The sequence below is a fragment of the Hibiscus syriacus genome, unplaced genomic scaffold (assembly GCF_006381635.1).
Source record: "Hibiscus syriacus cultivar Baekdansim isolate YM2019G1 unplaced genomic scaffold, ASM638163v2 tig00000477_pilon, whole genome shotgun sequence".
Classification (NCBI taxonomy): domain Eukaryota; kingdom Viridiplantae; phylum Streptophyta; class Magnoliopsida; order Malvales; family Malvaceae; genus Hibiscus; species Hibiscus syriacus.
Genome location: NW_024061790.1, coordinates 978,739 through 1,004,072, shown reverse-complemented (window position 1 = coordinate 1,004,072; position 25,334 = coordinate 978,739). Strand labels below are relative to the sequence as shown.

At 32.0% G+C, this 25,334-nt stretch overlaps 2 protein-coding genes and 1 pseudogene across 2 annotated transcripts; 2 read left to right on the top strand and 1 right to left on the bottom strand.

Moving 5' to 3' along the window:
• The first annotated feature begins 16,155 nt into the window (after positions 1–16,155).
• LOC120207345 (dof zinc finger protein DOF3.5-like) lies at positions 16,156–17,012 on the top strand. Its single transcript, XM_039206826.1, has one exon. The coding sequence runs from the start codon at positions 16,158–16,160 to the stop codon at positions 17,010–17,012; it is 855 nt and encodes a 284-aa protein (XP_039062757.1). The 5' UTR covers positions 16,156–16,157.
• Positions 17,013–18,399: 1,387 nt separating this feature from the next.
• Positions 18,400–20,663, top strand: LOC120206676 (annotated as a pseudogene).
• Positions 20,664–22,244: 1,581 nt separating this feature from the next.
• On the bottom strand, positions 22,245–24,894 carry LOC120206687 (pathogen-related protein-like). The gene is made up of 5 exons (XM_039206266.1): positions 24,734–24,894; positions 23,455–23,587; positions 23,056–23,357; positions 22,679–22,826; positions 22,245–22,293 (listed from the first exon to the last, which is right to left on the bottom strand). The coding sequence occupies exons 1-4, from the start codon at positions 24,875–24,877 to the stop codon at positions 22,680–22,682; spliced, it is 726 nt and encodes a 241-aa protein (XP_039062197.1). The 5' UTR covers positions 24,878–24,894; the 3' UTR covers positions 22,245–22,293; position 22,679.
• Positions 24,895–25,334: the final 440 nt, after the last annotated feature.

Sequence of the window (25,334 nt, the reverse complement as noted above, 5' to 3'; positions counted from 1 at the left end):
TGCTTATAATCTCTTATCTACTTCATTGACAAGTCAAATATACTAGTAAACATCAATAAAACCTCATATCTTAATATATCATTCCAAAACCCATTTTTTTAAATCTCTAATATTTCATCCATTTCCTAGTTTTATCCTTATTTAACCCTTCCTTAAGCTTACATATCACTTAAGGTTGTAATAACAAACCATAATCGAAAGGAAAAACTAATTAGATGAGATTTACCTTGGCTATAGAGGAGGCATAAAGTCACGGGAGGAAGAAGAAGAGAAATAACTTAACCTTTTTCTTCTTAACTTTCCCATTCTTAAATCCCTATTAAAATTTGAGTTTTAAAATTCATTTTATTCCAATTGACCAAAATGCCCTTTTAATCATCCATTGTTACAATTTAGTCTAAACCACTATTCCAAATCATTTTCTCATCTTTTATCATTTATTCAAATAAATCCTCAAATTTTAAAATTTTTTCAATAAAGTAATTGAATGATATTTGGGGTATTACAATTCTCCCCCGTAAGAAAATTCGTCCTCAAATTTAAAGACTTTATGCTTTTACCACAACACTTCAACTAGAGGAATCGTTTTGTTACTCGGTTTCTGGATTTCTCGAGTCCATATTTGTATTGGTTCTTTTTCATAATTTAATCTGATCGAATCTCTACTTTCCCCAATGTAAGAACATGCAATGAATTTGATCTATAATTAATAAGCAATGACACATGAAGAGATTATAGGTCTTGTCCCTTTTGGGAGACAATAATTGATAAAATCTCATAAGGTTAAAAAATTCTCGGACTCAGTCCAAACCTCAATACTTCCTTCCAATGCGTTACTTTCAAAAAAAACTTTATCACCTTCTTGCTATTCAATCACTCTTCTCTTTAGATCAACATAAGACTTTTGTCAATCAGAAGCGATCTTAAAAATTATCTTGGGTAACTTTCATTTTATAATCTATTTCTTTTATTAAATCAGGGCCAACTAGATTTCGATCTTTTAACTCAAACTAATTTAATGATGTTTAACTCTTTTCCCATATAAAGATTCGTATACAACCATCTTGATGTTCGATTAATATTTGTTATTGCAAGCAAATTCTTCCAAAAGCAAATATTTTTCCCTTGATCCATTTTCCATTCATGAATCGATATTTATTGAAACAATTTAGAAGATACTTGATGTTTAGTTTTTCCTCTAATAGTATGTTAGACATTTTACTAACATTTTTGTGATAGCTCTTTTCAAACCAGACCACTCAACCGACTCTTTAAATCTTAGTACTTCTTGTTTCCACCTGAATGAATAGTTAATAGATTTAATGCCTCAACAAGAATATCTTTCTAAATTCTTAATTGTTGGGAATATAAAGTCTCTCACGACAATACGAATATCCGTCGAACCTGACCTCAAAAGTCCTTAATCTCTTCATTTTCTACTTATAAAATTCTTATCAATAAATTTTCATCTTTCCTTTTTAATTCTATTATTAGTTCTAATAAAAACATCGGTGTCATCTTTAATTCATCCCACAGTGCCATTTTCATTCAACGCTAATTGCAGGTCTATAGTTCACAAAACTAAAAAAGGTTCTGAGCAAGTACCTCCACAATAACATTGGCCTTTCTTATAAGATAATCAATGATCACTTCATACGCCTTTAAAGGTTTTGTCCATCTTTTTTTCTCGGCTTCACTCTATTTAATTCCACAAGTATTTTATACTTTTGCAATTAGTACAACTATAGCACCGCTCACTATACAAACAATGACGTCAAATCTTTTAAGGCAACTCGACTACTTTCGACTCTATATCATGCATAGATAATTCCTCTTGTGAGTCTTTATCGAGGCATATGCCACAACCTTACCTTTTTGCATAAGCACACTTCCTAAACCGTTGATAGATGCATCAGTAAAAACCACATAATCCTTATCCAACTCAAATTGTATAAACATTGGTGTCTTTATTACAATCCTCTTTAGCATTTCAAACTCTCTTGACCCTTTTTCATTCTACAAAAGACATATTTTTCTTTTAAAACTTGGTTAGCAGCAAAGCTAACGTCGAAAAGTTTTTCATTAGCATTCGATAGTAACCAACAAGCCCTCAAAAAATCCGAACTTTAGGATCATTCTTTGGGAGTTTCCTACTACTAAAACATGAGTTTTTCTTAGAATCTCTTCGTATATCGTATGCTAGAACAACCTTCCCAAAGAAAGTCATCTCTGCTAACCATAATTTCACATTGGTATAGTTTGGCATACAAGTTCTTCTCTCGAAGTGTCTTATTTAACTGTCAAAATCTATACATAACAACATACGTTTATGTTTCTTTTCGCTAATAACACAAATACTTTCCAAGTTGAAATACTCGAACTGATAAAACTTGATCAATCAACTCTTATAATTGAGCCCTTAATTCTCTTGGATTACTTAATTCATTTGATACGAAATAAGAGAAACATGTTCAATACCTTAATAACCATCAACTTTGAATTCCACCCCTCGATCTGGAGGTAACCCCGTGAATTTATCTGAAAAGACATCTATAAATTCCCAATTTGATGAAATTATCAGACAATTCTACTTTAATTAATTGAGTATATATCCCATTAGCAAGAAAAGCTATATATATATATATATATTCCTTACATCAATTTCTTCACAATCATCATCGATATCACATTGAGCGATGATTTTACTTTTTCACCAAAACTATAATTTTCATACCCTCTGCATTTTTCTGAATTAATCATCTTTGGAGACAAACAACCTATACCCAATATGATCTTAACTCATCAAATGATAATTCCATCAGGTTCACCAGGAACAAAGCCCCTAGAATCTTTATCAAATGTTTACTGCCTGTGTTGAAAACATTTTGATGTTTCGATATAACAAACTAAGTATAAATGAATTTTAAGATTTTACAAAGATTTTTATAAGTATATTCGATTCAATTAATCAAATATCAAATTATTACTCCAAGTCTTTCAATATCAATTTCAAACCTTACTAAATGTGTAAAATTGTGTTTTATAGTTAATATATTTTTGAAACAATTTTCACAAAGTATTTTGAACCAAAATCAAGCCTAAAATCAATTTTTCAAAGTGATGCACCGATGCACCAATCCATGCATGATGCACCATGGAATAAATTGAACATCGAATGCATTTGATGCATCGATGCACATACCATGCATCGATGCACTCAGGGTTTTATGAAAACATCGAATGCATTTGATGCATCGATGCACCAGCCATGCATCGATGCACTCATGCTATTTTTAAACATCGAATGCATTTTATGCATCGATGCACTCTTAGTACATCGATGCACTAAGGGTCCAACGGTCAAAATATTTGAATTTTACACTTGATGCACTGATGCACGATGGGTATGGATCGATGCATTGACGCTCCCAACTAAATTTATTAATTGTTTTCACACTTAAACGACTCTATTGACTCCACTAATCATCCCCAACGTTCAAAATCAATTGAAGGAGTATTTAAACAAGCTTAGAAGCCATTGATCAAGAAGAAACAACAAGAATCACGAATTAAGAGAGAATCAAAGAGAAAACATCAAACCTCAAGTTTGAGCATTTCAAGCCTATTTTTCATTCAATATTCATTTTGCTTTCAAGAACACTACTTGTACTTAATTGTATTCATTTTTAAGTGTTATTTTCTTTGTTCTAGAATTGTACAAACAATCTACCTTGTGAGGATTTCCTTCTAAGTTTGCAAATTTTTAATATTCTCTTTGAGAAAGAGTGTTCTCAAGAATTGGGGTATATTCTTGAGGGAGTTGTAAGGTTCTCTCTTTGGCCTCAAAAGAAAGAACAAATTAGTGAATTTGTTGGAAAATCCTTAGTGTGGATAGCTAAGGTAGTGGACGTAGACTTTGGTTGAGAAAGTTGAACCACTCTAAATCGATGTGCAAATCTTTTCAATTTTCTGCAAAAGCTTCCACCAAAATTTTAATTACCAATTCACCCCCTCTTGACCGATTCCATCAATCGATTAACTCGACAATTGGTATCATAGCCTCACTCATTTGAAGGTTTAATCACCTCTTGAGTCGATTCGGGAAGAGTTATCGATAATCAAGTCATCAATGGCCTCTACTTCAAACTTCGACTCCGGTCTCGATTCGATGCCCGTCAACAAGCCTCATTTCTTCAATGGTGCTAACTATGCCTATTGGAAGAATAGGATGATGTATTTCATTCAAGAAAGTGACATGGAGCATGGAATGTTGTAGAAGATGGATATATCAAGCCTCTCACTCATCCAAGATTGTGGAGTGAATAAGATACAAGAATGTTCCAGCTCAACTCCAAAGCCATCCATATCATATTTTGTGCTCTTGGACCAGATGAATATGGAAGAGTTTCATCTTGTACAACCGCCAAAGAAATATGGGATAAACTACAAGTCACTCATGAAGGCACCGATGAGGTAAAAGAATCTAAAATTAGTCTTCTAACACATAGCTATGAAAATTTTAGGATGAAACCAAATGAAGATATCAAAGCTATGACGGATAGATTTTCAACGATTGTCAATGGTCTCAAATCATATGGAGAGATCATTTCAAACGAAAAGCTTGTAAGAAAGTTAGTTTACTCACTTCCAAAATCGTGGCAATCAAAGAAGACGACAATCATCGAGGCTAAGAACCTAAAGTCCTTAACTCTTGAAGATCTAATCGGTTCTCTCCTCACTCATGAAATGATGCTTGAAGATGAGGTGGACCTCGATAAGATTGACGAGACACCAAAGGAGAAGGAGAAGAAGAAAAACATTAGAGTTGCTCTCAAATCCACAAAAGATGAGAGTGATTCAGATGAAGATGACGATGACGAGGAAATGACATTGTTTGCCAAACGGTTCAGAAAAATGATCAGACCTTACCGATGAAGAAAATTCAAACTAAATGAAGGCTTAAAAAATGAACCAAAAGAGAAAGACCCGATCATTTGCTATGAATGCAAAAGGCCAGGGCATGTCAAATATGATTGCCCACAATTGGAGAGAAATGGTCAATCAAAGAATAAGCACAAGGCTCATGTGGCTACATGGAGCGATGAAGAAGGTTCCGATGAAGAGGAACAAGAAGTAGCGAACATGTGCTTGATGGCATTCGGGGAAGATTCTAAGGTAACCTCTAACTCATTTGATTTAGATGATTTATCTTATGATGAGTTATTAGAGGAATACAGTGGGTTGGCTTCGGATTATGAGAAATTGTTTTTAAAATATAAAAATGATATTTCGAAATTGAAAAATGAAAAGAATCTCATATCCAAGACCAACAATGATCTTGAAAGTAAAATCAGTAATTTGCAAATCAAACTAGAAGAGTTAGAGACGAAAAAATTGGATTTGCAAAATTTACTTTCAAAGGTCAATGATGATCATCAAAAGAAAATTGATGATCTTAAAGCTTCTTTTGATATAGTTGGAACAAAACGTTTTGAAAAAGGAGAAAATTCAAAATCCAACTTTGTTAGAAAAAGTTTTAGAAATTACAATCATAGAGGTCCCCGAAGAACCTCTAATGGAAAAAATGTTAGAAGTATATGGGTTCCTAAAGAACTCATTACTACTAAAGATAAGGAAATCATACACAAATGGATACCTAAGGGGACTAGGATTTTGGAAACTAATGAATATGGATCCAAAAAGAATTTGGGTATCAAAAATAAAAAATTAATCTTTGTTTGTAGGAAAAGGAGCATTGCTACAAGGCACGGGAAACAAACTCAAACTCATGGTACCTTGATAGTGGATGCTCAAGACACATGACCGTAGACAAAAGTCGATTCATAGAGCTCAACGCCAAAAATGGAGGAGATGTGACTTTTGGTGATAATTCAAAAGGTCACATTGAAGGTATAGGTACAATAGGTAATACCTTTTCCATACAAATTAAAAATGTTTTATATGTCAATGGATTAAAGCATAATCTTTTGAGTATTAGTCAATTTTGTGATAAGGGATTCAATGTCATGTTTGAAACTAATGGTTGTAAAGTTATTGACATTGCATCTAATCAGATTATGCTTGTTGGTCATAGAATAGGAAACATTTACATGGTGCATTTAGATTCTATAGATATGACTAATTTATGCCTAGTTGCTAAGGATGAGCATGATAGTTGGTTATGGCACAGGAGACTAGGACATGCTAGTATGAGTGTTTTGCAACGCTTATTTAAGGAGATTTAGTTCGAGAGTTGCCTAAGCTTAAATTTGATAATAATAAAATCTGTGATGCTTGTGCTAAAGGAAAACAAAAGCGAATTTCTTTTAAATCCATTAATGATGTATCAACTAGTAGAGTATTTACAATTGATCCATATAGATCTTTTTGGGCCAACTAGGAATACTAGCTTGGGTGGAAAACAACATGCATTTGTCTTGGTAGATGACTATTCTAGATATACTTGGGTTCTATTTTTAAGTACTAAAGATGAAGCATTAGAAAAATTCATCACATTTTCAAAAGTAATCCAAAACGAAAAAGGTTACTCTATAACTAGTGTTAGGAGTGATCATGAAACTGAATTTGAAAATCTTGGATTTACTGAATTTTGTAATTCTAATGGTATTAGCCATAATTTTTCAGCACCTAGAACTCCTCAACAAAATGGAAATGTTGAGAGGAAAAATTGAACTTTAGAAGAAATGGCTAGAACCATGCTTTGTGAAAACAATTTGCCAAAATATTTTTTGGCGGAAGCCACAAATACAGCTTGTTATGTTATTAATCGAGTAATGATTAGGCCAATTTTGAAGAATACTCCATATGAAATTTTCAAAAATAAAAAGCCTAACATTAGCTATTTTCATCATTTTGGATGTAAATGTTTTGTTTTAAACAACGGTAAAGAAAACCTTGGCAAATTTGATGCTAAAAGTGATGAAGGAATTTTTCTGGGTTATTCCTTAAATTCTAAAGCTTATCGAGTATTTAATAAAAGAACTTTAGTTGTAAAAGAGTCTATACATGTTGTTTTCGATGATAATCTCCTTCCGAGGAAGGATTCTTGTTTAAATGATGATGTAGGTATTATAAATACAAATGACGTTAGACATGACGTTGGAGAACCATCATCAAAGGAAGAAACAAAAGATGAAAAAACTCATGATCCTCTTGAGAATCCAACCATTGAAGAAAAGGAAGTCTATTATCCAAGGGAATACAACTATTTCAAGGATGGTGAGATTATAGGTGATCCATCAAAAGGGGTAACAACTCGATCCTCTCTTAGAAATATTTGTAATTATGTTGTATTTATCTCATGCATAGATCCTAAGAATATTAAAGAAGCATTAAATGATGAACATTGGATTATGTCTATACAAGAAGAGTTAAACCAATTTGAGAGGAGTAAAGTATAGACATTAGTTGAAAGGCCTAGTAATAAATCTATTGTAGGTACTAGATGGGTATTTAGGAATAAGCTTGATGAAAGTGGTAATATAGTGAGAAACAAGGCTAGTCTTGTTGCTCAAGGGTATACTCAAGAAGAGGGCATAGACTATGATGAAACATACGCTCCCGTAGCTAGAATGGAAGCAATTAGAATGTTATTAGCATTTTCATGTTTTCATGAATTTAAATTATATCAAATGGATGTTAAAAGTGCATTTTAAAATAGGTTTATAAAAGAATAAGTGTATGTGGAACAACCTCCTGGTTTTGAAGATTTAAAATTTCCAAATCATGTTCTTAAATTGACAAAAGAACTTCATGGTTTAAAACAAGCTCCTAGAGCTTGGTATGAAAGATTGTCAAACTTTTTAATTGAAAAAGGTTTTTCCAAAGGGAAGGTTGACACTACATTGTTTTTAAATCATAAAGATAAAGATTTATTAGTAGTTCAAATTTATGTTGATGATATAATATTTGGTTCTACTGATGATGTTCTTTGCCAAGAATTTTCTAAGCTAATGCAAAGTGAATTCGAGATGAGCATGATGGGAGAGCTCTCATTTTTCTTGGGACTCCAAATGAAGCAAAGAAAAGATGGCATCTTCATCAATCAAGCTAAGTACGCCAAAGATATACTCAGGAAGTTTGGATTGGAAAATGAAAAACCACATAACACTCCAATGAGCTCATCGACAAAGCTTGACATAGATGAATGAGGTAAATGTGTGGATGTTAAATTATATAGGTCAATGATTGGCTCTTTGCTTTATTTAACTGCAAGTAGACCGGACATTATGTTTAGTGTTTTCTTGTGTGCTAGATTCCAATCATGTCCTAAGGAATCACATTTACTAGTTGTTAAGAGAATCTTTAGATACCTTAAGGACACTCCTAGTTTAGGACTTTGGTATCCTAGAGACTCTAGCTTTAGCTTGCATTCCTTCTCTGATGCGGATTATGGAGGATACAAATTAGATAGGAAAAACACCTCCAGTACTTTCCAATTCCTTGGAAATATGTTGATTTCTTGGTTTTCAAAGAAACAAAATTGTGTTGTATTATCTACCACTGAAGCAGGATACATTTCAACCGGTAGTTGTTGTGCACAAGTTTTATGGATAAAACAATAACTTTTTTATTATGGAATTGAAGTAGGTATCATTCCTATCAAGTGTGACAATACTAGTGCTATTTGTCTCACTAAAAATCACATCTAACACTCTAGAACTAAGCACATTGAAATTAGACATCACTTCATTAGAGATCATGTCGCTAAGGAAGATGTAGTTCTAGAAATTGTTGATACTTTGCACCAATTAGCGGATATCTTTACAAAGCCTTTAGACAAGGAAAGATTTTGGACACTTAGGAGAGAATTAGGTTTAACTGGCCTATCTTCACTTAGTGTTTAAAATATTTTTAGTACTTTTAAGAATAAATGAAAAATGCTTATAATAATAATTTTTTATTGCATTCTTTGCTATTAGTTAGGGGAGTTTATGTTCTTTGGTGAAAATTAATTTTATGTTCAAATGTAGTTTAAGGATAAATTTGATTGATTGAACATGATTAATTTTCAATATATGAGTTGCCAATACCACTAGAGCTAATTAATTTAGCATTTTGAGTGTTTAAAACGGATTTTTGACATTTTTGTGCTTCATGCATCGATACACTTAACAGTGCATCGATGCATCCCTTGTATGTGCATCGATACACCTTGAAGGTGCACCGATGCATGCCTTGAATGTGCATCGATGCATAAATCCATGCATCTTTCGGGTTTTGGGTTTAAAGGGCTTATTTTCTTATTTTGTTTCAAACCCTAAAACTAAACCCTCTCTAGTTGTACGCCTCTCTTCCTCTCTAAATCCTACTCTTGCTCAAAATCAACGAGAAATAATCGGAATCTTCGAGTTTTTCATCTCAAAGTCCTGCTACTATCATTAAATCGTGCACCACAACTTCTCATTCTCACAAATTCTGAATTTTCAAGGTAATTTTTCACAAACTTCTATTATATTGATTTTTGATCTTAGGACTAGTTTTAATTAGTTCTAGAATGAAAATTATATTGGGCATTGATTGTTTGATGATTACAAACTAGATTTTACAACTAATTTCATCAAAAACTCACAAATTTTCAATGAATTTTTGAATTTTCGAAATAAAAAAATCAAAAATCTAAATTTAATTTTTAAATTTGATGTTTTTTTATTTAATTATTTTTTTCATGAAAAACTATACATATTATAATTTTCAAACATTATTTTCTAAATAGTTTTTCAAAACTATGCCATTAGGATTCAGTTTAGAGAACCTTGAATTATTGCGGACTCAATTGAGTTTTGGGATTGATTATTGTGCATACATGTGTTTCAAATTGCAGGTTTCATTCCTTATTATGATTCCTTAACCATGTCCAACCCCAAACATCCTAGAACTTCATCAAGTCATTCTACCCGACCTCCTAATCCCGTTCCTCCTCCACCTATATCTCTTATAGGATCCTGTTTTAATATGCCTGAACGTCGTAGGGACGACTTGTACCATAGGTACATGGAGTCTTTCCAATCTTATAGAATCCGGGAAGAGCGTATTCCTTCTCTTCAAGCCATGATAGATATTGACTTCGAATATCTTCCGATTCTTAAAACTTGGAAGTTTGATAAAATGTTTCGTCTCAAACCTATCGTCTATCATCAGTTAGTCCTCATTTTCTACTATAATGCGGTATGTATTCAAAACAATACTCAATGTGGGACTATAGCAATCAGATCATATCTTTTAGGACAATATATTAATATTGACCCCGAGACTATAGCTTTCCGTTTTGGGCTAGATGATGATGGGTTATATAATGAGAATGAAACTGTGGAATATCACTATGTTCCAAACACTAGTGTTAGTACTCTACGATCTCATCACGATCATTTTCTTTATTTGATGATCTCTTGATGGTTTAGACCATCCAGAGGTAGGTACTCCACTCTTCGTACTAGGGATTTATGGTAGATGCATTGTATTAAGAATAAGAACAAAAAAAATCTGCCCCACATTATATTTAGTCAACTAGTGGATACAATAAACATTGTTCCTTCAAAACATGTCGAAACATTAGTTTATGGATGTCTTCTTAGTAACCTTTTTATAAAACTCGGTCTAAATGTCTCTCTCAACAATCCCATCCCTCTCCAAAATCAAATCAATCTCACCTTGTTGAAGAAAGCGGATTGGAAACAAGATGAGGAAATCGGTCTTTGGGTCTTTCGACCCGGTAAGCAAACTCCGGGAGCGAGTTCTTCACGAGCTGCTCCTAGCTCCTCTCGTGCTCCTCCTCTTCCTCCGACTCCGGCTACTGACGATGATCCCAAACTTCAACAGCTTATGCAAGATATCGATCACGTACCAGACGATGAGGCTGCACCGGAACCAACATGGCAAGAAGATCAAACGCCACCATATTTTTGATCTTTCTTAGAGTCGTTTGATTTGAGGTTTGCCTCCATGGAGTCCCAGATTACTTAGTTTCAGTGGGAGATGCGTGAACGTATGGACTCTCTCACTCTTGAAGTTTGAGCTCATTATCCTCCTCCTCCCAATCCTCCGATGGAGTAGATTTGTTTCATTGTTATGCTTTCTTGGTTTTTAAAACTTGGATTGATTTTGATGTTTCTGGGTTATTTGCTTTGGATGTTTAAGTTTGTTGGTTGTTGGATGTTTGAACTTATTTGATGTTTTATGGATTTTGAACTTAATATATATATATTTGGTTTGGTTGAATTTTCTTATTTTTGCATCATTAGACATATATGACCAATAATTCCATTTCACATTTGATTATGAATATTGATTATGAAACTAATGGCTAACCTCTCTCTTGATCTTTGATCTTAGCAGCTTAAGCTATATATATTTATAATCATTTGGCTGTGCTTTTCAAAACCTTGTTTAAAACATTTTAAAGTCCTTTTGATTTAACAAAAAGGGGGAGAAATATTAAGTGTTAAAGGGGAGAAGTGTTAGAGTAAGGGGGAGTGATTTCAAATTTGATTTTGATTTCAAATTTTATTTTCAAAGAAAATCTTAAAAATACTCAAATGTTTTGTTATATCAAAAAGGGGAGATTGTTGAAAACATTTTGATGTTTTAATCGAATATCAAAATTATTTCCAGTCTTTCAGATCAATTTCAAAACCTTACTAAATGTGTAAAATTGTGTTTTATACTTAATATATTTTGAAACAATTTTCACAAAGTATTTTGAACCAAAATCAAGCCTAAAATCAATTTTTCAAAGTGATGCACCGATGCACCATGGAATAAATTGAACATCGAATGCATTTCATGCATCGATGCACATACCATGTATCGATGCACTCAGGGTTTTATGAAAACATCGAATGCATTTGATGCATTGATAAATCAGTCATGCATCGATGCACCAGCCATGCATCGATGCACTTAGGCTATTTTGAAACATCGAATGCATTTTATGCATCGATGCACTCTTAGCGCACCGATGCACTAAAGGTCCAACGGTCAAAATATTTGAATTTTACACTTGATGCACCGATGCACCATGGGTATGCATCGATGCACTGACGCTCCCAACTGAATTTATCAATTGTTTGAGAAGCATCAAACCTCAGTTTGAGCATTTCAAGCCTATTTTCATTCAATATTCATTTTGCTTTCAAGAACACTACTTGTACTCAATTGTATTCATTTTTAAGTGTTATTTTCTTTGTTCTAGAATTGTGCAAACAATCTACCTTGTGAGGATTTTGTAAGTTTGCAAATTTGTAATCTTCTCTTTGAGAAAGAGTGTTCTCAAGAATTTGGGTTATATTCTTGAGGGAGTTGTAAGGTATCTCTTTGGCCTCAAAAGAAAAGAACAAATTAGTGGATTTGTTGGAAAATCTTTAGTGTGGATAGCTAAGGTAGTGGACGAAGACTTTGGTTGAGAAAGTCGAACCACTCTAAATCGCCGTGCAAATCTTTTCAATTTTCTGCAAAAACTTCACCCAAAATTTTAATTGCCAATTCACCCCCTCTTGGCCGATTCCATCAATCGATTAACTCAACAACATGTCCAACTCACACTTGCATTATGACCCACTAGGGTTTACCACTATCATCTCACTCGAGATTAATTTGAATATAATACTTTTATTTTTAAACTCTTTCATTTCCTTCTTGCGGAAATCCGTGTAACTTTTCCAGATCCATTTAAAATATTCTCGAGCAATTAAAACATTTTCTCTCTCAACTATGAAAGTCTAATTATCCACATCATTTAATAAGAAGACTTGACAACTTTGTAGCAATAACTTCATAGCAGTTAATGCTAAAATTATACTAGTAAAGAAATTTACTCTTTTTCCTATCATTACGAACTTGACAATTTTCCAAGTTCTCGAGAATTAATCTTGATTTTAAATAATAATTTATTAAAGTATGAAATGGGTAGAAAATCATTTTCACAAATTACCTTCTACAAATAACTCTATTAGGTCCATAAAACTTAACATTTATTCTTAACAAACTAATAATCAGTTGATCCACTAATATCTACTCTTTCTATAAGCTTTTAATAGTTAATGTATTTACCGCTTACTCATTTCATCTTACTCAAATTAACAATACTTTAAACAATTTAATGTTTCACTTAAGTACTCAGCAATTATTTAAGCTTACATGAAGAAACCTCGGAATCATCTCTATATTCAAAAATCTCATCTAGATCCTCATCTGATTCTACTTCTCTTGGGTCGATTTTGATCTCGACCTTCTTTTCCATATCATATACTTTCTTATCTTTGTCCTTAGTTTCTGACATCTATTAGTTCATACATAATAATAACACTCAAGTTAATAAGGGGTGACATCAATCACACTCTAATTGACACCATATCAGTAACTTTGACAATCTTAATGACATATAATTTTTTTCTCAAATCAATTAAACTTGGTTTCGGCCGAGAATCGACTAAATCTGTAGCACTGATACCAATAACTGTAACACCCATTTTCCGTATACGTTTCCGTACACAAGTTATAGGTGTCACATGACTTTTAAAAACATTCACGCATTTGTTAAACCCATAAAATTTTGTTTGAAATTTTAAAAGCCAAAAACATTTTAATACAACAATAAAATAGGCGTTGAAACCTATTGCCAGAGTTATCACTTTGAATACATTCTAGAGAAATTTTTCTTAATTTTGATTACATGCCAGTAATTTTTTTTCAAAATAAACCTTATTGTCCTACTGTTACTGATGAGTGTCAACCTTAGATTGATGATAGCTACTACTGCTCCCGATACCTAACTAGTCTTTATTGTTACCTACACGTGAAATCAACACACGTTAAGTATATACATAGTGAGACATAATATTGTAAATAACATTAATGTATACATAAGTATATTTTTGATTATTTAGTTTTGAACTAATTTGTATCATCCATTAGGATTAGATAAGTCCCTATTATTTAAATCAAATTTCTTTCATACTATCATCATAAGCATTCTTGGTATTCCTATACCAGTATTATTTAGTAATTATTCATTATTTTCATTTAGGGCATCCTTTCATGCCTTTAATGCACCGTTATGCATTTCATTTATGACATCATTTCAAGCCTTTAATGCAATGTTATATATTTCATTTATGACATCCTTTCATGCCTTTAATGTGCCATTATGCATTTCAATTATGGCATCATTTCATGCCTTTAATGCACAGTTATGTGTTTCATTTATGGCATCCTTTCATGCCTTTAATGCACCGTTATGCATTTCATTTATGGCGTCCTTTCATGACATTAATGCACCGTTATGCATTTCATTTATGGAATCCTTTTATGCCTTTAATGCTCCGTTATGCATTTCATTTATGGCATCATTTCATGCCTTTAATGCACAGTTATGCATTTCATGCCTTTAATGCACAGTTATGCATTTCATTTATGGCATCCTTTCATGCCTTTAATGAACTGTTATGCATTTCATTTATGGCATCCTTTCATGCCTTTAATGCACCATTATGAATTTCATTTATGGCATCCTTTCATGCCTTTAATGCACCATTATGCATTTCATTTATGGCATCCTTTCATGCCTTTAATGCACCATTATGCATTTCATTTATGGCATCCTTTCATGCCTTTAATGCTCCGTTATACATTTCATTTATGGCATCCTTTAATGCCATTATGGTGCGTTTGGTTCACGGAATGTAAGATTACCAGTGGGAATAAAAGATTACCAGGGAATAGGATTACTGGGAATGTTGTATTTTGTGTTTGGTTGGTTTAGCAGGAATGTAAGATTACCGTGTTTGGTTAAATGAATAAAATATTATTGGAATGTATATTTGACCAAATTGTCCTTATTATATATATGTATAATATTAAAAATTATAAAATATTTATATATTTTCTTTAAAAATTAAATTCATAATATTTATATAAATTTTTTTACAAAATAAAAAATATAAAAAGGTTTAATGAAAGGGTAAAAAAATTTTAACCCCTGAATTTCATATAAAATTTTAATTATAGACTTTTTTTTGTAAATCTAAAATAATTTAAGGATAAATTTGTAATTTAACTTTCGTAGAATTTTTATTATTCAATGACAGAAGAAGGATGTTTTTGAAAAAAAAATAATTTAAGGGCCTTTTAGTCCAAAACACCGGTAATGTTACAATACCTAAGGGAAGGGAGATAATGACATTCCCGGTAATATACCCCAAAAAATCTACTATTGGTAATAAAACATTGCCGGGAATGAGATTCCCGGCCAACCAAACATGGGAATGTGAGATTTCCATCCCATGGGAATCCCACATTCCTTGAACCAAACACCCCCTTAATGCATCGTTATGCATTTCATTTATGGCATCCTTTCATGCCTTTAATGCGTCATTATGCATTTCATTTATGGAATCCTTTCATACCTTTAATGATCCGTTATGCATTTCATTTATAGCATCCTTTCATGCCTTTAATGCACAGTTATGTATTTCATTTATGGCATCCTTTTATGCCTTTAATCCACCGTTATGCATTTCATTTATGGAATCCTTTCATGTCTTTAATGCACCGTTATACATTTCATTTATGGTATCCTTTCATGCCTTTAATGCACCGTTATGTATTTCATTTATGACATCCTTTCATGCCTTTAATGCACCGTTATGCATTTCATTTATGGCATCCTTTCATTCCTTTAATGTACTGTTATGCATTTCATTTATGACATCATTCATGCCTTTAACATTTATACCATTCTAAATGTTAGTATATTCCCTAACATTTATACTTTAATAATATTCACAAGTGCTATTATTTAAATTTCTATAACCATTTCAGCTTATCTTATAATTTCTGTCTCAATGGTATCGGTACTCCTACCATGGTATCGATTCTACTATATTGTGATATCGATACTGTAACCGCCCACGTTTTTGCACCATCAATGCCATATATACATACCCATATATATATATATTATATATATATATATATATATATATATATATATATATATATATATATATATACACACATATTTATACACCTTACAGTTCTTACAAACTTCCTGTCTCACATGCTATTTTTTCTAATCTAGATCTCTCTCTCCCAAAATTTCTTAAAAACAATTATTCTTACAAAGAACAAAGGAAATGTTCATGGTAAGTGACCACCAGATGTTGCAGTGTGATCCGACGGTGCCAATGTTGGCTATGGAGAGCAAGTGGAAATCCAACGTTGAAATTGCTCCCAATTGTCCGCGTTGTGCCTCTCCGAACACCAAATTCTGTTATTACAACAACTATAGTTTGTCTCAGCCTAGGTACTTCTGCAAAGGGTGCAGAAGGTATTGGACTAAAGGCGGTTCCCTAAGGAACGTACCCGTTGGCGGATGTCGGAAGAGACAAAGAGGGAAGTCCATCAGCGAAAGTGTTGAGAAAAGAGGTCAAGTTTCGATGACTTACTGTAAGGATTCAAGTAGTCCTTCTAATGAGGATTCAGGGAATCGACCCGATATAGATCTAGCCGTTGTTTTTGCCAAATTCTTGAATCAAAACTCAAGTTTTGATCAGCCTCGGGCGAATAAAGATAACAATTCATCAATGGAGTGCCGGAAACCAGATGTTCATTCAATTCAAGTGCCATATATGCTTCGAGAAATGCCGGGAACCGACGAGATCGAGGCGTTCGGGCTACAAAGTTTGTTGGAAGCCGATGTTCAAGTGGTGTTACCGGATGGTTTATGGACCGACGACCATGATGTTGCAGCAACAACACCAGACTTTGAAAGGCAAATGCAACAACTTGAGTCATTTCCAGTTGATGATCAACTAAAGGTTTCTGCAAACTTAATGAATGAAGATTGGGGTTCCTTTGATCTTTCTGGATTTGGAATTTTTTCAAAGTTCAAAGCCTTGAAGTTGAAGAAACTTTTCCATTTTTTTATAATAATCCATACATATACTTGTTTACAATATGAATTGGCTCAAGTGATGAAAAGTACATCATTTTAAGAAACATGAGTAATGCATCTTTTATTTTCAAACTCATCTGAAATCTACAATCCCTTAATCTTCTTTTTCTTTGACAATCAAAACAACAAAAGATTAAATCTCAGTATATCAGGATAACAAGACTTACAATCTCCTGATGTAATTTTAAACTACATCAAATGCATGTGATGTAAGAATAACACATGGAAGTAACGTACGAGGTTAATGTGGATGCCTTAATAATCTTAGGGGGGGGGGAACAAAAACAAAACAGGTAGTTGGAGGGATTAATGTTGATGGATGGTTGGGGGTGAGTCCACCTCAATTAATTAGAATCGGAAATATCTTTGGGAGTTGGAATTAGTTTACCTTTTTGAAGACGACCCATCACATGATGCTGTCGAATATATTAGGATGGTTAAAATATTCGAATTTAATGGGTTTTGACTCAATTTTATAGGGATAATTTCTTTTTTGAAATTTTAGGATTCCAGGCGGGATAGGTTATTTAACATATAACTTCGAGGCGGAGCGGGACGGGACGGGATTGAGTTTTTGAAACAAAAATCGATATGACATAATCAGGTATAAATTACTAATTTATCTTTTTGTATATATATGATATATTAAATATCTTAAGGAATTTTATTTTTTATATTGTTAAAATATATTTTTAATTAATAAAAATATAAAAGTTATTATATAATATATTATTTTAACCTTTAAAAAATAATAAATAAATATAAATATATTATTAAAAATATAATAATTTAATTATTTTAAAAATGAATATATTCGAATCGTATAAGGATCAGGACGGGAGAAAAATTAGAATTTATCAGGGTAGAACTGATATAAGAAATATATTTTCAGATTGAGATCCGAACGACTAAAAAATTAGCCCGCCCCGCCCCGTACACATCCCTAAAATATATTTAGAATTTGATTGTTTTACATTTAGTTATTTACATTTTAACTATATTTAAAAAATTATTATCTGATGTATTATTATAATAAGAAAAAGGTAAAAGAATGATAGTGTAATTTAGATACATTATATTCTATTGTGGGAAATGCAATTATTTTGTATATCTATATTATAATTTATTGAATATATGTCAGGATTATTATGTCTTTAATCAGTCAATTATTCTTACAGTTTATTTTAATCATTAAATTATTTATTTTATTAAAATTATACTTAAAATTATGTTTTAATCTGTTAAAAAATCAATGGGTAAGCTTTTGGGCTTCAAATGGGAAAAATCCAATAATTCAGTCCCTGTTCTCAGTCATCTTCCCCTTCACCATCTCTCACATTTTTATTTTTAGTAATTAAACTCTGAAATTCTGGATCTGAATCTCTTCCATTCTACCAGGGTTTTCGGTGAGTATACTCTTTCTACCTCTCAAATTTTTCCTTGAAGATTCATTTCTAAGTAGTTTATGCGTTGGGTTCGTCTAATTGAATCGAAATTCGTCATCTTTACTCGATAATCTTCTGAATTACCTCTTTGGGTATGCTTTATACACATAAATCTCGAAGCTTTTCAGCCGTGTTTCTGTCATGATGAACAATTATCCATTTGGGTCAAGTAGTCCAAAGTCCTTCAATGCATATTCAAAGGGCGACTTTGATATCGAATCTGGTACTGTAAAAAGAACCAAAAGGGCTAGAAATTCATGGTTTTACCCTGTTAGAATGATTAAGTCATTGGCTGACACGCTTCATTACTATTACATGTCACATCCATTCCTTGTTTTCTTTGTTTCATTGGCATTTGGGGTCACAATCCTCATAGTTTTATCTCTAAATGAGCACCACTATTGGATGCTGAAAAATTATGGGAAACTTGATGATGGATTCGGTAATTACTATCCCTATGTCAAGCTTAAGAATCTTGTAGTGGTTGCTACGCATTCGGTTTATACAAGTACTAGTTGTGGAGAAGTTGATAAAGAGGATTCTTGGTTTTTGGAGTCGTACCAGAAGAATCCGGGACAAGCTGCTACATTTTTGAGTCACATAAAGGGAGGGGTCGAAAACGCTGCACAGGATGATGCAGCTTTGCTTTTGTTTAGTGGCGGAGAGACTCGAAAGGATGCTGGCCCTTGAAGCGAGGCTCAAAGTTATTGGACGGTAGCTGAATCGGAAGGATGGTTTGGTATGTTCACTTATTCGGTTCTCCATTTTTTCTGGAATTATGCTGTTCTTGTATGCCTTGGACTCGTTAAAATGATTGCATTTCATTTATTCATGCATATTTGTTCTTCTTATGAAACATCAAGTTTATCGATTTCGAGAGTAGTTATGCGATGTTTATGCTTCGTAGATACTTGAATGTTCTCATTAGCTGTCATAAGATCGCAACCATATTAGCTCACTAGTGAGAGTTCTACTCTCTGGTCTAGTTCTATGAGCCTGCCTCTTTCGCGTCTTTATTCTAGGAAATTGTTTCTACAACATTACGGTTTTGAATCATCTGAGCCGGTCCTTGAAGCGAGGCTCAAAATTATTGGACGGTTGCTGAATCGGAAGGATGGTTTGGTATGTTCACTTATTCGGTTCTCCATTTTTCTGGTTATATGCTGTTCTTGTATGCCTTGGACTAGTTAAAATGATTGCACTTCATTTATCATGCATATTTGTTCTTCTTATGAAACATCAAGTTTATCGATTTTGAGAGTATTTATGCTACGTTTATACTTTGTATATACTTGAATGTTCTCATTAGCTGTCGTAAGATTGCAATTTTAGCTCACTAGTGAGAGTTCTACTCTCTGGTCTAGTTCTATGAGCTTGCCTCTTTCACGTTCGTCTTTATTCTAGGAAATTGTTTCTACAACATTACGGTTTTGAATCATCTAAGCATCGTTCTTATATTCAACTGATTTTCAGGGAAGGAAGAAAGTGTGAAGTGGAGGGCATTAACAGAGGAGCATGCAAGAGATAGTTTTGAAAACCTTCTCTTTAGCGTTTGCCGGTTTTGAGAGCTTACCGGGACATACCCGCAAAACATAACTGTAAGCATATCCTACTCGATCCATTCTGAATTTCGATAGTCTTTCTTACTTGTACATCTGTGTGTTTCGATAAGGTGAAAGATTAAATGGTCGAGTTCATCATCCATGCCACTATGGATGTAAGATATAAGTTCATGAACCTAATACATCATATCCTCGCATTCTGGATTGAAAACTCATCATCATCCTTTTGCATATGAATCAGGTTGTAAGTTATGATTTCAAGGAAGAGAGATTTGCAAACTTGCATCGCACCGCGATTGGCTTTCCAGAGTCGCGATTCTTTTACACGGGCACACCAGCTCCATCAACTTCGAAAGAAGCGGCTTTGAAAGGTGAGGCACTGGTGAGGGCTCAGTTCCAACAAGATCCATTCGGATGTATGGGATCGCTTAAGAAGAAGGTCGGGCGTGATCCTTTCCATCGGTCGATCCCATATCCGAGTGGATGCCCGGAAATTGAAGGTCTTTTTAGATACTGTGGGATTGTTCCGTTTGAAGGTTCGCTCCCATGGGCATAGCAAAAGACGCTTGACCACAATATAAAATTATTGGTAAATAAAAGCTCAATAACCAAATTAATCGAGAAAGAAGATGAACATAGACATTCGATTATTCATGTCTTGCCATTATTATTATGGGTAGATCATATTTAGTATCCCAACTATTACATTTATTCTGTTTTGGTCATTTAACTATTTTTTTTAAAATCATACCTATTATTAAGTTTTTGTTTCATTTAGTCATCTTTCGTTTAAAAATTAATAGAAATATTGATGTGATTTTTTTAAGTTTTTTAATGATGATTTGATATTATCTTATAGTGACACGTTAGTATTATCATTAATTTTTTATCGGTATGTGATGAAAATAAAACTTAAATATAATGTTAGGTATGATTTTAAAATAGAAAAATAGTTAAATGATTAAAATAGAATAAAAATGATAATTGGGTATTAAACGTGTTGTTTACCTTTTTATTATTTTTAATCGGGTGTTATTAATTTTTTTTTCTGCAAGAAACATGTTTGACTTTTGTAAGAAACATGTTTGGGTTTTGTAAGAAACGGGTAGTTTCAATCTTAATATAAGAAAATATTTTATCAGAAATTTTTATATTTTTGGTAAAAAAAATACTTAAAATATTATTTTTTTACCTAAAACATTAATTTTTTAACATTTTCGGTAAAATGTCTAATATTAACATTTCCGGTAGAAAAAATAATGTTTTAGGTAACTCTTTACCGGATATGTTAAACATTTCCGGTAAAGTGCCCAAGAATAACATTTTTTGTAGAAATAATAATGTTTTAGGTAATTTTTACCGGAAATGTTAAAAAAATAATAACATTTTCGGTAGTGTCTTTTTTTAGCCGTATATTAAGTTGTCGCACGTGATCAAAGCCCATTTTTAACAACTATAATTTTTGTTCCGTTTTGGTCATTTTAAAAAAAAATCACATCTAACATCTAATTTTGGTTTCATTTTAATTATTCGTTGTTAAAAAATTAACCATAATATTGAAAAGTCACTATAAAGTAATGTCATGTCATCATTGAAAAATAAAAATTTTCACGATAGTCATTCTGCTAATTTTTTAAAAGTGGGTGAGATCAAAATGAAACCAAAATATAACGTTATGTATGATTTTGAAAAAGAAAATAGTTGAATGATCAAAATAGAACAAAAATGATAGTTGAGGTACTAAACGAGTAGTTTATTTATAATTTTTGACATAATGCCAAAATTAACCCCCAACGTTTACTAAAGTGATTATTTTACCCCTATTCTATTTTTTGGAATATTTTGTCCCTCGACATTTTATTTTAAGACAAAAATATCATTAACATTTAATAGAATAATCATTTTGTCCTTTTTTTATAGGGCATTTTAGCCCTCAACATTTTATTTTATGTTAAAAAATGCTTCTAGGACCGTTAATCGTGTATTATCTAATAATTTTCATCTATAAAAGGAGTTTTTTGTCTCAAAGTGAATCGTTGGATGTCAAAATACTAAAAAAATACGAGTTAAAATGACTATCTTGATAAATGTTAAGGGTTATTTTTAACATCATATAATAACTTTTATCTTAAAAGATCATCCTATAATTGCATATTTTATCTTAAAATTATATATAATTAAAATATTTATACCAAAACAATTTGATTCATAACAACATACAAATTTAGACGAAACAAAAACTAACAATCCGCAAACGAATTATCCAAAAAAAAAAAAAAACAATCAGCAAACGGCGTTCCATTTAAAGTGACAAAGAGGCAACCCTAATGGGAATTTATTTTATGGTAAATTATAAATTTGGTAAATGAACTTTATTTTTTTCTTCTATTTCACTTACTACACTTTAAATTTGAACTTAATATATTGGGTTTTTTTTGTCATTTAGCTGTTTTCTCACTAACATCGTTATAAATAGGTTGTCGATACAAAATGACGTCGTTTTGATGGAAATTTTGTTTTTTTTAAACGGCATAGTTTTATCTCCGTTAATTATTTAACTGTAAAGTGACAAAAAATTCAATATATTAAGTTCAATGATAAAATTAAAAACTTTTAAAAATACATTGAGCAAAATAAAAAAGAGTGTAAAATTCAGATATAATTTACCCTTATTTTATTTTAAAAGTTGTAGGAATAATTCTAGCCTGTGTTCCTCAAGATGGGACAACTTGAAGCTGCCTCCTGAGCAGAGGTATCATCAATGGCGGCTCCTTTTACCAGACCCCCAAGCAGTTCTCCCCTCTCATAAAAGAACTCCACTCCACCAATTCTCATATTTTCATCCACCTATTTCACAAAAATACAATCACCACATATTTAATTAGTGGTCTGTTATCAAAATAGAAGTTGTTATGTAACGGTGATGATATCGTCCGAAATTGTTATTGTATAAGTACGATATCCATGATGAACACAATAATATTCGTTATATATATAATCGTGATAAACATAACATAACCAAAAATATTAATTTAAATATCTGATCATAAAATGTGATTAAAAATTTAAAATATACCTGGATGATGGCGATTCCGTAAAACTCTACCAATTCTCCCGTAGGAGCATGACCTTTGAAAGGACCTTCACTGTAACCCCAGTGTCTAAACTTGCAGACAATCTCAGGTGGTCCGGCATAAACCTTGACAACTTCTAAAGCAAATCCTCTTGGAAAGGCTGTAAGAAAAGCCCTGTGAGATGATTCGGCTGTTTCTTTTTCAGGATCGTAGATTCTGTGTTCTTCGGGAAGGGATGTTTGCAGCTGTGGGTTATAGCCTCCTCCAAGCTTCTTTATGTCCATCATGTTCAGATCTTTTCGACCTGAAACATAATCAACTATGTTTTAGTTCACAACAGCATCTGTAAATATTAATGTACACGGCATTTGTTCAGGTTCTGTCTGTTTTTTTTTTTTTACCATTTAAGCTAAGTGTGTATTTGTTAACGTCCAAAGATTTGAAATCATGGAGGGAAGCCTTGTGGAAAACCTCCATTTCCCATGTCTTTATAAGGTTCTGCACTTGTTCTTCTAGTGATCCAGGAGGCCATACCTTCCATTCACAAATTTAAAAAGAATTTATGTTATTCTTAACCTTTTTTTATAACCATAAGACATAAACGTATCATTTTTTATCTAATTTTTAATAGTAATATATGTTCAAAATTTGTTACTTAAACACATAACCTCAAAGAGAATAACATTTTCTTTTACCACCGAGTTTTCTAATTATCCAAAATGAGTTAATTGCATCATATGTCCTCAAACTATGATCCTCATTTCAAATTGATCCTTAAACCTTTAAACATTCCAACTTCATCCCTAATCTATGATTCTCATTCTAAATAAATTCTTAAACTTTTGAACATTCTAATTTCATCCCCAAACTATGACTCTCATTCTAAATTGGTCCCCAAACTTTTTAATCTTCCAATTTCATACCCAAATTCATCTAAATATGTAATTAATTTCAACCATAGTTTAACCTAAATTTTAATTTTTTTCCCCAAACATACAATCATATAACTTGGCCTAACACTTTTATTAACAATGGATGTGATTAATGTATACATATAATTTGGGATGAAATTGATATGTTCAAAATGTTTGGGAACTAATTTAGAATGAAGATCATAGTTTGGGGGATGAAACCAAAATGTTCAAAAGTTTGAGGACTAATCCAAAATAAAAGCCATAATTTAGGGATGAAATTAAAATGTTTAAAAGTTTAGGGACCAATTTGAAATGAGGGTCATAATTGAAGGGCATGTGACGCAATTAACTATTTCAAAATTAAATAATTTAACCTCAATATTTTATTGTCTATGCCTATAATTAGAGATAGATAAGGGGTGGAAGGACTACAGTAACACTAAAAATTTTAAATTTATGTATAATTTTGATACTTTATATTGATGATGTAATTTTATAGGTCCTTAAAATTTTATAATTCGTACCTTTTAAATTTTTAATATAATTTTTTAAATTTGTACGTCTCCTACAAAATCTTAAAATGGTTCATGTATATAACTTCATTAAATGAATGTAGGTAAAAGAAAGATCAAATTAAATTTTTAATATAAATTTTTAAATTTGTACGTATCCTATAAAATCTTAAACTGGTTCATGCATATATCTTCATTAAATGAATGTAGGTAAAAGAAAGATCAAATATAGATAGAATAGATGAGTGGAAAACCTTTGTTCTTTCTTCCTCGAAGAGTTTGTTGACATCGTCATAATTAGGAGGACCTCCCCATCTCCATGTGGTGTTGAGCTCACCTTCTCCATGCAAATAAGAACGATATTTGTCTTCTTCAACCCCAGACATTGTTGCCTGCATTCTGAATTAGGGGAATGAAGAAGTATATAGTAATATAAAGGTGGAAAAGTCACCTAACATTTTGATATTTTGAGTGTCACAATCATTCCAAGTCAAACATTCATTTTTACCAAATTTTTTAATAATTTTTTAGTTAGATTAATTTGAGTTTGATAGATGTATTTTTTTTATTTGGGTTAAAATTAATCAGATACAAATAATTTAATGAGTCTAGTGTGATTAAAAATGATTTGGTCTTAATTTTTAACTGGTTTGAGCTTAAATATTTATTTAATATATATAATATATTTAATATTTAATATTTTTGGTTGATTCGATTAATTCAGTTATTAATCAATTTCGAACCGGATTAACTTTTAACCTAATATTAGAAACAAAATTAATCGTTACCCGACTAAACTAATTCAATGAATGATTGAATTAACCAAACTAATTTAATTAGATCAATTGGTTCAGT

Coding starts and splice junctions, on each gene's coding strand:
- LOC120207345 (XM_039206826.1), top strand. CDS start 16,158: ATGGTAAGTGACCACCAGATGTTGCAGTGTGATCCGACGGTGCCAATG.
- LOC120206687 (XM_039206266.1), bottom strand. CDS start 24,877: ATGCAGGCAACAATGTCTGGGGTTGAAGAAGACAAATATCGTTCTTAT. Junction 23,358..23,454: donor ATACACACTTAGCTTAAATG/GTAAAAAAAAAA, acceptor ATTATGTTTCAG/GTCGAAAAGATCTGAACATG. Junction 22,827..23,055: donor ACGGAATCGCCATCATCCAG/GTATATTTTAAA, acceptor TTTGTGAAATAG/GTGGATGAAAATATGAGAAT.